We start from the raw sequence: 12,500 nt of genomic DNA on the forward strand, positions 1-12,500 counted from the left end.
CCCCATAGCTTTTATAGCAGCTCCAATGTCTACTCTCCAGTCCAGTTAGTTAGGCCATAAAGGAAAATAATTACTCATAGGCTGCGTCTAAAATTGCATCATATTCCCTACATAGTGCACTACTTTTGGACACATTATATTGCACTACATTTGGACGCAGTACTTTTGGATGCCATTTTGGACGCACCCCATGGAGAATATATAGGGGGTAATGAATACCTAATGAGATGTGAGTGTGAAAGAATCCTCCTTACTCTGGGTCTCTCTGCAGAGAGAAGGCTGATAAGAAGAAATTGGGCTTTGGGATTGACAGTCTGCTGCTGAGAGGGTGTACCGTCAGAAACACAGACCATGCAGCTGGGTTTGTGGTGTACGCAGGTGAAATATGACATCTTACCTCTAACCTCTGACCTCTGACCTCTGAGCTCTACTGTTACATCTTTACGTTCCTGGTTAAGTTATTACATTTTTATTAAGTTCATTAATTACAGCGTTGTGAACATGTGAGTCTTTAAGTTCGAACACCAGAAAAGATGATGATCCTCATTTGAGTAAACACTTGCCTGCTTGCAACCATGTAGTGGCTTACTAACGGCCCGCCGCTGGCCAAGTTGGCGACCCACTGCCAGAAACCACTGGCGCCGCTACAGTGTTTTGCTCACCTCTTGTTCCAGGCCGTGAGACCAAGTCCATGCTAAACAACAACGGACCGAGATACAAACGCAGCAAACTGGAACGCAAGATGAACATCAACGTGCTCTTCTGTGTCATTCTACTGTTCTGCATGTGCCTTATAGGAGCGCTAGGTAAATTGATCCTACAGTTGACCCTAGTTACCATACAATCATGGCAACGCATTATTTGAAGTATACACACCTACATGTAAACCATACAGAAGCCGTATAGAAGTGCTAGGCAGTCAACCTACCCTACATGAATTACCATACAATTACTACATTATACTGTACTAATATACTTTCCCTATCAACATATAGGTCTACATACTGCATATTTTAGCATAGCACTGTATGAAGAAATCAGACACTCAGGTTACGTCCCAAATGGCCCTATTCCCAATATAGTGCACTACTTTTGACCAGAGCCCTATAAGTCCTGGCTAAAAGTAGTGCACTAAATAGGGAATAGTGTGCCATTTTGGGACACACTTCAGCTCCCACGGTTAATAACTAACTAACTAGACACTGGGCCTGATCGGACAGCTCAGAGCTTCAGCTCTTTTCTGTCCATATAAACACATGGATGGGTGGAAGAGGCAAGGTAGACAAGGAGCAAGGAAGGAGGGTGTGGTCAAAACAAGTCATTCACTAGCCAAGGTTAATGTTGTAATCCATGTACCTTTATAGGAAGACATTTAAACATTGATCAGTTCCAGGTCCAAAGGTTAATGTTGGAATCCATGGACCTTTATAGGAAGATATTTAAACATTGATCAGGTCCAGATCCCAAGGTTAATGTTCTTATCCGTGGACCTTAATAGGAAGACATTGAAACATTGCTAGCTCCCCATCAGTCATTGGCCGGCCATCAGCACATAGAAGAACAGAAGAAGAGGGGAAAGAAGGGAGGAAGAATAGACCCCTCCCCTCTGAGACGGAGTGTTGGGATTAATCCACCTGTCTTTACTGGCCTTTTTCCTTCTTACTCCCCCCCCCTCCTCTCCTCCTGTTCTTACCCTCCTCTCCTCCTGTTCTTACCCTCCTCTCCTCCTGTTCTTACCCTCCTCTCCTCCTGTTCTTACCCTCCTCTCCTCTCCTCCTTTTCTTACCCTCCTCTCCTCCTGTTCTTACCCTCCTCTCCTCCTGTTCTTACCCTCCTCTCCTCTCCTCCTTTTCTTACCCTCCTCTCCTCCTTTTCTTACCCTCCTCTCCTCCTGTTCTTACCCTCCTCTCCTCCTTTTCTTACCCTCCTCTCCTCCTGTTCTTACCCTCCTCTCCTCTCCTCCTTTTCTTACCCTCCTCTCCTCCTTTTCTTACCCTCCTCTCCTCCTTTTCTTACCCTCCTCTCCTCCTTTTCTTACCCTCCTCTCCTCCTTTTCTTACCCTCCTCTCCTCTCCTCCTGTTCTTACCCTCCTCTCCTCTCCTCCTTTTCTTACCCTCCTCTCCTCTCCTCATTTTCTTACCCTCCTCTCCTCTCCTCCTTTTCTTACCCTCCTCTCCTCCTTTTCTTACCCTCCTCTCCTCCTTTTCTTACCCTCCTCTCCTCCTTTTCTTACCCTCCTCTCCTCTCCTCCTGTTCTTACCCTCCTCTCCTCTCCTCCTTTTCTTACCCTCCTCTCCTCTCCTCCTTTTCTTACCCTCCTCTCCTCTCCTCCTTTTCTTACCCTCCTCTCCTCTCCTCCTTTTCTTACCCTCCTCTCCTCTCCTCCTTTTCTTACCCTCCTCTCCTCTCCTCCTTTTCTTACCCTCCTCTCCTCCTGTTCTTACCCTCCTCTCCTCTCCTCCTTTTCTTACCCTCCTCTCCTCTCCTCCTTTTCTTACCCTCCTCTCCTCTCCTCCTTTTCTTACCCTCTTGTCCTTTCTTACCTCCTTTTCCTGCAATCCTTCTACCTCCACTTCCTTTCGCTCCGTTCTCTCACCCCTTCATCCCCCTCTCCCTCCTTTCCCCCTCTCCTTCCCCAAACAGGTCATTATATCTGGCTGGAGTCGTTACCCAGCATGCCTCTCTTCCTGATGCCAGACAGACATGGTCATCTGGACCCGCCCACTCTGTCTAGCTTCTACATGTTCTTCACTATGATCATACTACTGCAGGTAGAGAGAGTGTGTGTGTATGTGTGTGCATGTGTGTGTGTGTGTGTGTGTGTTGGTGTGTTAGGAGAAACATCTTGATCGATGAACAGCCATAAAGCAAGCATTTGTGTGTACCAATATGACATCACTCTGTGACTGTTGAACAACCATCAACCCTTTTCCTCTCTTCCTTTCCTTCCTCCATCCTCCTCTCTTCCTTTCCTTCCTCCATCCTCCTCTCTTCCTCCATCCTCCTCTCTTCCTTTCCTTCCTCCATCCTCCTCTCTTCCTCCATCCTCCTCTCCTCCTCCATCCTCCTCTCTTCCTTTCCTTCCTCCATCCTCCTCTCTTCCTCCATCCTCCTCTCCTCCTCCATCCTCCTCTCTTCCTTTCCTTCCTCCATCCTCCTCTCTTCCTCCATCCTCCTCTCTTCCTCCATCCTCCTCTCTTCTCTTCCATCCTTCTCTCCTCTCTTCCTCCATCCTCCTTCCGTCTTTCTCCTCCAGATCCTGATTCCCATCTCCCTGTACGTATCCATTGAAATAGTCAAGGCGGGTCAGGTGTTCTTCATCACTAACGACATAGACCTGTATGATGAAGAGACAGACAGCAGAGTCCAGTGTAGAACCGTCAACATCACTGAGGACCTGGGACAGATTCAGTACGTCTTCTCGGACAAGACTGGTACCCTCACAGAGAACAAGATGGTGTTCAGACGATGCACCGTCATGGGGACCGAGTACGCACACAAAGAGAATGGTAAAGAAACAATGGGAACTGTAAAGAAACGATGGGAACTGTTCAAATAGCATCCGATGACCTGTGTACCCAATTGGGATTATAAAGACATTGGTTGATTGTGATCGTCAAGGTCACTGGACGTAATTTGAGATCTTCCACTAGTTGTCTACTTAGTTGTTTTTTAGGTATTTTAATGTGACTTGCTTCAGCATTGTTAACATGTTTGTTGGTGGTCCAGTCCTTGATGGTATAAACAAACTAAGGAGTGTGGCTTTACACATCCTCATCACAAGCTCCACAAACTCCGCTGGCTTGCCAACTTTAACCCTGGTTTCAACCAGACGGACTGCAGCCCAGCAGATACTGCTGTGGGAATCTTCCTCTCTCTTGTTATTAACCCATTGTTTCCTCATACCTCTCAGAACACGAAAGCATTTAAAGACTGAACAGAACATTGTGGGGCTCTGGCCTTGAGCTAGGCCCTTGAAATGCTGATGCAGTTTTAATTAGGGGTCCTAGCACCGGTCCTAGCACATTTTTACTGAACAGAACGTTGTAAATAGTATGTAGTGGGATTAGTACACAGTATGTCGTTTTAGTAGGTAGAAGGCAAGACAGGCCTCTGTACTAGTCTAAAGACAGCTTGTGAAGCAATAGTTGTTGCGTTCCAAGATGGCCGCTCTATTCAACTTTTCAACATTAGCCTCTAACAACAACAAAAAAATCACAACTTTTTCCACTGACATAAAAATACTTCTGGACAGCTGAAGTTTTTCTTCATGAAAAATTATCCTTTCTAGTTTCTTCTGATTCTTTAGTGCTGTCTAGCCAACTCCTATGATCATTAAACATCAACAGGAGTTGGCTCTACAGTACAAACAGATCTGGGCCCATCTTATACTAACTGAGTGAGTGTACAGTAGAGTGAATATGTTTTGGCTCTCCTCTCCAGCCATCCGTCTGGCTCTCCTTGGGGAGGCTGATGACACAGAGGAAGAGGTCCTCTTCCACCAGAGACCACTCCCCTCGCAGACAGGATGGACCCTGGAGGACAACCATGACCATGACCCAGAAGTAATACAACGTTGCCATGGCGCCCAGCAACCTCACAGCGGCGGCGGCGGCCATCACAGGAACAAGGAAGGAAGTGCCCAGGGGGAAGTAGCCTTCAGCAGTCCACTGGTGAGATTATAGCTTGATGATAACAATAACAACAACAAGAATAGAAACATTGTATTTGTTAGGCTGAGTACCCAATGTACCCAATGTACCCAATGTACCCAATGTACCAATACCGCTCAAGCAAGACAGTTTTGAATGGTAAAACGCTTAAAATAACTCAACCTAAAATACCGTATATAATATTTTTATGACACTGTGGTCAATGCGTGCATGTGTGTGTGTGTGTGTGTGTCCCATGTGCCATGTCTGTAGTTGCACATATGGTCATGCTTAGCAACATGAAGCCATGGGCTACTGATATCACAGCACATCACATCAACATCACAGCAACATCACATCAACATCAACATCACATCAATAGATAGCAGCAGTAGCTGGCAGCAGTAGAGAGGAGCAGTAGATAGCAGCAGTAGATAGCAGCAGTAGATAGCAACAGTAGATAGCAGCAGTAGTTGCAGCAGTAGGTAGCAGCAGTAGGTAGCAGCAGTAGATAGCAGCAGTAGATAGCAGCAGTAGGTAGCAGCAGTAGATAGCAGCAGTAGATAGCAGCAGTAGATAGCAGCAGTAGTTGCAGCAGTAGATAGCAGCAGTAGATAGCAGCAGTAGATATCAGCAGTAGATAGCAGCAGTAGATATCAGCAGTAGATATCAGCAGTAGATAGCGGCAGTAGTTGCAGCAGTAGGTAGCAGCAGTAGATAGCAGCAGTAGATTGCAGTAGTAGATAGCAGTAGTAGATATCACAGCACATCACATCAACATCAACATCAACATCACATCAATAGATAGCAGCAGTAGATAGCAGCAGTAGGTAGCAGTAGTAGATAGCAGTAGTAGATATCACAGCACATCACATCAACATCACATCAACATCAACATCACATCAATAGATAGCAGCAGTAGATAGCAGCAGTAGGTAGCAGCAGTAGATAGCAGCAGTAGATAGCAGCAGTAGGTAGCAGCAGTAGTAGCAGCAGTAGATAGCAGCAGTAGATAGCAGCAGTAGATAGCAGTAGAAGGTAGCAGCAGTAGATAGAAGCAGTAGATTGCAGCAGTAGATAGCAGCAGTAGATAGAAGCAGTAGATTGCAGCAGTAGACGGCAGCATTAGGTAGCAGCAGTAGATAGCAGCAGTAGATAGCAGCAGTAGATAGCAGCAGTAGATAGCAGCAGTAGATAGCAGTAGTAGATATCAGCAGTAGATAGCAGCAGTAGTTAGCAGTAAACATAATTCCACTTTGACATTATGGGGTATTGTGTATATGCCAGTGACGAAAAATCTCAATTTAATCCATTTTTAAATTCAGTCTGTAACAACAACATGTGGTTAAAGTCAAGGGGTTTGAATACTTTCTGAAGGCACTCTACACCACATCCCATGCTGCATTAATACAAGCCTCATAACCAACCCCGTCCCATAGAGATACAGTAAAACACTGTTGTTTTTAATTCTGTCCCCCTGTCCTTTCTGTGTACAGGAAACAGAGGTGGTCCCAGACAGAAAGCTACTTCAGCGTGTTCTGAGAGGTGGTGGTGACGGGGCTGGTGGCAGAGGGATACGCCACTGCGAGGAAACAGATCTCTATCTTGACTTCTTCCTGGCTCTCGCTGTCTGCAACACGGTGGTTGTTTCCACAGCAACGCAGGCTCAGGCTCAGAGACAGAGGGTGAGTCGTGCTCTGTTCCAAGTGTTCCGTTCCTCTCCTCCGTTCTGTTCTGTTCACTGTGACCCTGACCTGGTGTAGGAGAGAGGAAGAGGGGATGCGGAGGAGGGAAGGAGGAGAAGAGAGGAGGAGGAGTGGAGGAAAGGGGGGAAGAGAGGGAGATGGTTTTGTGACCTCAACTTCTAAGACCGCAGGTTATATATCAATAGTTGATCTTGATCTTAATATTAATCAAATATTAAACCTTGCAAAATGAAAGCCTGCCTTCGTGATAGATCCTGATGGTTGAAAATGTGCCATTTTATCAGAACAGAATTTCTGGGAAGTACATTTTACTCATAGGATATCTTTAGGCTATAGTACTGCCATGCAGTACAGATATCTGGCAGTAAGGCTATAGTACTGCCATGCAGTACAGATATCTGGCAGTAAGGCTATAGTACTGCCCTGCAGTCCAGATATCTGGCAGTAAGGCTATAGTACTGCCATGCAGTCCAGATATATATTTAGGCTATAGTACTGCCATGCAGTACAGATATCTGGCAGTAAGGCTATAGTACTGCCCTGCAGTCCAAATATCTGGCAGTAAGGCTATAGTACTGCCATGCAGTACAGATATCTGGCAGTAAGGCTATAGTACTGCCCTGCAGTCCAAATATCTGGCAGTAAGGCTATAGTACTGCCATGCAGTACAGATATCTGGCAGTAAGGCTATAGTACTGCCCTGCAGTACAGATATCTGGCAGTAAGGCTATAGTACTGCCCTGCAGTCCAGATATCTGGCAGTAAGGCTATAGTACTGCCCTGCAGTCCAGATATCTGGCAGTAAGGCTATAGTACTGCCCTGCAGTCCAGATATCTGGCAGTAAGGCTATAGTACTGCCCTGCAGTCCAGATATCTGGTAGTAAGAACAGTGATGTACGCAGTGAAGAGATAATTAAATTTTTGTATTTCAGCAGAAACATCAATTAAATGAGTCTGTCTCTTTATCTATCTGCCTCTCAGATTTATCTTGAATTATATACGTGCTCCGTCCTCGCCGGAAACGTTGCTGACCAAAACGTTCTCCTTTCTCTCTCATCAGTGGTCAGCGTTAATTTACCTAATTGCTCTTTGAGGCTTCAGTTGAAATGTCTTGGTCCCTTTTTACTAAATTAACCACACACACACACACACACTTGGCATGGCACGGCATGGGGAGCTACGTCAGAGTCGCCCTCGTTAATTTGATTACCCAGAGTTCCTGATTGGGTTGGGGAAGTACGAGAGAGGCCGGCGGGCTGTCCCATGAATGGGCGGTCAAAACAGTTATTCCTATTGGTTAAGTGGGCGTGTGCACCTGGTGGTGCAATGAAAGGCAGACCGGAGTAGTTGATCGAAGTGTTATAAGATATTAGATGATCAGAACACAGTTTCATCATGTTCTCATAAGACTAACCATTTAACCATTGGACTTATATTTCACTCAAGGTGACATGTAACTGATAACCCTTTCAGTTGAATATAGACTGCATTACAAAAAGCCAAGTGCCAGGTTTACTGCTTCACCACTTTGAAGCTTTACAAAAAAAACACAATACAGCACTATATAAAAAAAAACACCATCCATTCTTTCCCCAGGCTAGTGGGCGTCCGAGCCCCTCTCTCCTCCAGTCCTTGGTAAGGAAAATATATTCTCTACGTCACACCATCCGCTCCTGGCAGCCCATGACTGAGAAGGAGGATCTGGACACTGACCCCAACACCAACAGCAGCCCCTCTGGCCCAGTCAACAGCCATGTGTCTGACCACCCCCACACCACCGCAGGAGGGCAGACCAGAGAGACCACCACCGCAGGAGGGCAGACCAGAGAGACCAACCCCGCAGGGGGGCAGACCAGAGAGACCAACGCCCAGGGTGGGTAGAGAGAGAGAATGACTCAGTCTTATTTAATATGACTTGCAGTCTCAGAACTAGTGTACATAAAACAGCAAGTACAAATGATATTGATGGTGTTGCAACGCTAAAACTACCCAAACCTACAACACTGACACATACAAAGGCATTGAAAGACACATGCCTCTGCAAGTGAATTGTAATCACAATCAGCTAACCAGATAAATAGCTAAGCGTGGATCTAACACGGTACTGTCTCTGTCTCTGTCTGTCTCTGTCTCTGTCTCTGTCTCTGTCTCTGTCTCTGTCTCTGTCTCTGTCTCTGTCTCTGTCTCTGTCTCTGTCTCTGTCTCTGTCTCTGTCTCTGTCTCTGTCTCTGTCTCTGTCTCTGTCTCTGTCACTGACTCTGCGTCTGTCTCTCGTCTGTCTATGTCTCTGTCCCAGCCAACAACACCAGACCTGGGTTGGTAGTGAGCACTGCTGATAAGCTTTGCTACGAGGCAGAGAGTCCAGATGAGGCAGCCTTGGTGTACGCTGCCAAGGCGTACGGCTTCACCCTATTGGCCCGTACCCCAGACAGGGTCACAGTGAGGTTACCTCACGGGCAGGAGCTGACCTATCAGGTGCTGGACACCCTGACCTTTGACCCCAACAGGAAGAGGATGTCGATTGTGTTGCGTCATCCAATCACCAGAGAGATAGTGATGTATACCAAAGGGGCAGACTACACCATTATGGATCTTCTAGGGACTCCATATGCAGGTAGGCTTATTACTAATGCATGGTCCTGTATGATACTGCATGGTACTGTATGATACTGTATGGTACTGTATGGTACTGTACGGTACTGTATGGTCCTGCATGGTACTGTATGGTACTGTTTGATACTGTATGGTGCAATATGGTCCTGTATGATACTGTATGATACTGCATGGTACTGTATGGTACACAATAGTACTGCATGGTACTGTATGGTACTGCATGATACTGTATGGTACAATATGGTTCTGCATGGTACTGTATGGTACTGCATGGTACTGTATGGTACTGTATGGCACTGTATGGTACTGCATGGTACTGTATGGTACTGCATGGTACTGTATGGTACAATATAGTACTGCATGGTACTGTATGTCCTGTATGGTACTGTATGATACTGCATGGTACTGTATGGTACAATATAGTACTGTATGGTCCTGTATGGTCCTGTATGATACTGTATGGTACAATATGGTACTGCATGGTACTGTATGGTACTGCATGGTACTGTATGGTACTGCATGGTACTGTATGGTACTGTATGGTACTGCATGGTACTGTATGGTACAATATGGTACTGCATGGTACTGTATGGTACTGTATGGTACTGCATGGTACTGTATGGTACAATATGGTACTGCATGGTACTGTATGATAATGCATGGTACTGTATGGTACTGCATGGTACTGTATGGTACTGTATGGTACTGCATGGTACTGTATGGTACTGTATGGTACTGCATGGTACTGTATGGTACAATATGGTACTGCATGGTACTGTATGACACTGCATGGTACTGTATGGTACTGTATGGTATTGCATGGTACTGTATGGTACAATATGGTACTGCATGGTACTGTATGGTACAATATGGTACTGCATGGTACTGTATAGTACTGCATGGTACTGTATCGTGCAGTATGGTACTGCATGGGACTGTATGGTGCAATATGGTACTGTATAGTGCAATATGGTACTGTATGGTAGTACTGTATGGTACTGTATGTTACTGTATGGTACATGTAGCTTTTACCCAAGTGACCTCAGATTGTCACAGGACCAATGCTCACTCTTGGGTCCAACATTTATGCAAACCGGGGCCAACGCAATAATTCCACGATAAATTATTAAAATACTGATTTTCCCTTCCACCAATTGAGGTACATTTTAAATTAGCCAAACACACCGGCTGGTCAGCGGCGCGAGAACAGTTTTCCATGGCTGGAAGCCCAGTCGAGACCCAGCCCCCCCCAGAAGGCGAGATCGATGAAGATGAAGACAAAGAGCTGGATGAGACTCTTATGGAGAGGCTGTGGGGTTTGATGACTGAGATGTTCCCTGTTACACTGCGCTCTGCAGCTGAGGTGAACGCATCGGGCTCAGTCACTGTGGCCACGGAGCTGTACGGTTACTCCCGCGCTGCCCTGTGGGTGGGCACCTCCTCGTTCACGATCCTGGTCCTTCCGGTGGTGTTTGAGACTGAGAGACTACAGCTGGAGCAGCAGAGACAGATCCCTGTTGGGCCCCAACGCAGGGATGCCAGGGTGGGATGTCAGGGAGGGATGTCAGGTGGGATGCCAGGTGGGATGCCAGGTGGGATGTCAGGTGGGATGCCAGGTGGGATGTCAGGTGGGATGCCAGGTGGGATGTCAGGTGGGATGTCAGGTGGGATGCCAGGTGGGATGCCAGGCGGGATGCCAGGGTAGATGTCAGGTGGGATGCCAGGGTGGATGTCAGGTGGGATGCCAGGTGTGATGCCAGGTGGGATGTCAGGTGGGATGCCAGGTGGGATGCCAGGTGGGATGCCAGGGTAGATGTCAGGAGGGATGCCAGGTGGGATGTCTCCCGCTCCAGTGAAGATGTGACCGACGTCCCTCCGACAGCCTTAGCGCTTCAACCAACGAGGGAGAGTGGAGGCTTGGAAGGAGAGAGAGACAACGAAGAGGGAGAAGAGAATACAAAGCTGCATCTGGTCAGCACATGTGATCATTCCAACATCCAGGATTGGCCATTTTAAGGAGATTAGAGGAGGATGATGTCACTTCCTGCGTGTTGCAATAATGAATGTCCCTTTCGCTGTCTGTCTTACTCAACGTCCTGCGGAGACTTCTGAGCACTGTGTTTTTACTCACTTCCCATCTTTTTTTTATACATAGCGATATAAATATGCATGTGTTCCAGGGGGTTTGGATCAGGTGGATAATTGAAGAAATTGGATTATTATTGTGGTTATAAGTGGTTACCAAGAGTGTGTGTGGTCTGAGGAAAAATGTTTTCATGTGGGTGTGTAGCTACACATGGCCTTGAAACCGTTGTAACCTGTGTTTGGTTTGGGAACGTGTTCATACCACTCGTGTGTGTGGGAAAATCATGGTAGACATGACTTACATCATAGATCCGTCATATTCACAATCACAGCTGGTCATTGAGATCTAAAGTGTCTGCTGGTTTTCCTTCTTACCTCTCCATCAAGAACTGGCTCACACTAGAGAAGCCAGGTAAGGTCATTGTCCATTGACTTGGTGACTTCTTGGTTGAGGCAACAAAAGACCAGCAGGCCACAAGACTCCAGAGACAAAGCCATAGATAGGGTGTTAAAGTGTTCTTTGTTGTGAGTGTTAGAATTCCGATTGAACAACTTTGCAGAGGGATAGCCAATTGAAAAAGCGTTGGTGATCAGAGTATGTATGAAAAATAAGTCGCTCTGGATAAGAGCGTCTGCTAAATGACTAAAATGTAAATATAAATATATACTATGTGGTACTGTTCAATAAGACAGGTGCTTATAATAGCATCAGCATGTGACCTGGGCCCTTTACACACAGTTACCTGGTCAGGTCATGTGGTCAGGATAAACTTATATAATTATATATCATAATACAATATAATATATATGCCATTTAGCAGACACTTTTACCTAAAGCGACTTACGTGTGCATTTATGTATGGGTGTTAGCAGCGGGAATCCAACCCACAACTCTTGGCGTTGCAAGAGCCATCTTCTACCAACTATGCCACACAGGACCACATTTCCACTTTAGTACAGATGCTTTGAGATATTACCAGGGTCATGACATCACTTTGAGTACTTATCTTGTTCTCTCCACAGAGAACAGGCTGGAGGGGAGCCAGAAGAATAGCACTCAAAGACACCTCGACTGGTACGCCAAGGAAGGACTACGCACCCTCTGTTTGGCAAAGAAGGTCAGCCCACCCATCCAGACACATTTAGAGACATGTCTAAGTAGCCTAGAAGAACGTTGACAGGGTAATGATTGTATGATCAAATTAGTTGTGTCTACTTGTCTGCTTCATAAACATCTGTTAGTGTTGGGTGTTGGGTATCAGTCAGCACCTCATCCCTCTCTCATGGGGTGCTGTGTGAGAGGGCCTATGAGTACTGGTACCTGGTACCTGGTGCATGATGATGACTGGTACCTGGTACCTGGTGCATGATGAGGACTGGTACCTGGTACCTGGTGCATGATGAGGACTGGTACCTGGTACCTGGTGCATGATGAGGACTGG

At 46.4% G+C, this 12,500-nt stretch overlaps 2 protein-coding genes across 2 annotated transcripts in view; both read left to right on the forward strand.

Annotated features, from left to right (window-relative positions):
- Positions 1-12,500, forward strand: part of atp10b (ATPase phospholipid transporting 10B) — a 38,187-nt gene that overhangs the window by 5,802 nt on the left and 19,885 nt on the right. The window contains exons 4-12 of the mRNA XM_045214553.1: positions 272-378; positions 675-806; positions 2,645-2,772; positions 3,258-3,510; positions 4,445-4,674; positions 6,150-6,338; positions 7,957-8,233; positions 8,657-8,974; positions 12,082-12,176. Of these exons, the coding sequence (XP_045070488.1) occupies positions 272-378; positions 675-806; positions 2,645-2,772; positions 3,258-3,510; positions 4,445-4,674; positions 6,150-6,338; positions 7,957-8,233; positions 8,657-8,974; positions 12,082-12,176 (1,729 nt within the window). The remainder of the gene's footprint in view (positions 1-271; positions 379-674; positions 807-2,644; positions 2,773-3,257; positions 3,511-4,444; positions 4,675-6,149; positions 6,339-7,956; positions 8,234-8,656; positions 8,975-12,081; positions 12,177-12,500) is intronic.
- LOC123484337 (mitochondrial import receptor subunit TOM22 homolog) lies at positions 10,190-10,678 on the forward strand. Its single transcript, XM_045214555.1, has one exon. The coding sequence runs from the start codon at positions 10,190-10,192 to the stop codon at positions 10,676-10,678; it is 489 nt and encodes a 162-aa protein (XP_045070490.1).

Source organism: Coregonus clupeaformis, unplaced genomic scaffold, assembly GCF_020615455.1.
Source record: "Coregonus clupeaformis isolate EN_2021a unplaced genomic scaffold, ASM2061545v1 scaf0278, whole genome shotgun sequence".
Taxonomy (NCBI): Eukaryota; Metazoa; Chordata; class Actinopteri; order Salmoniformes; family Salmonidae; genus Coregonus; species Coregonus clupeaformis.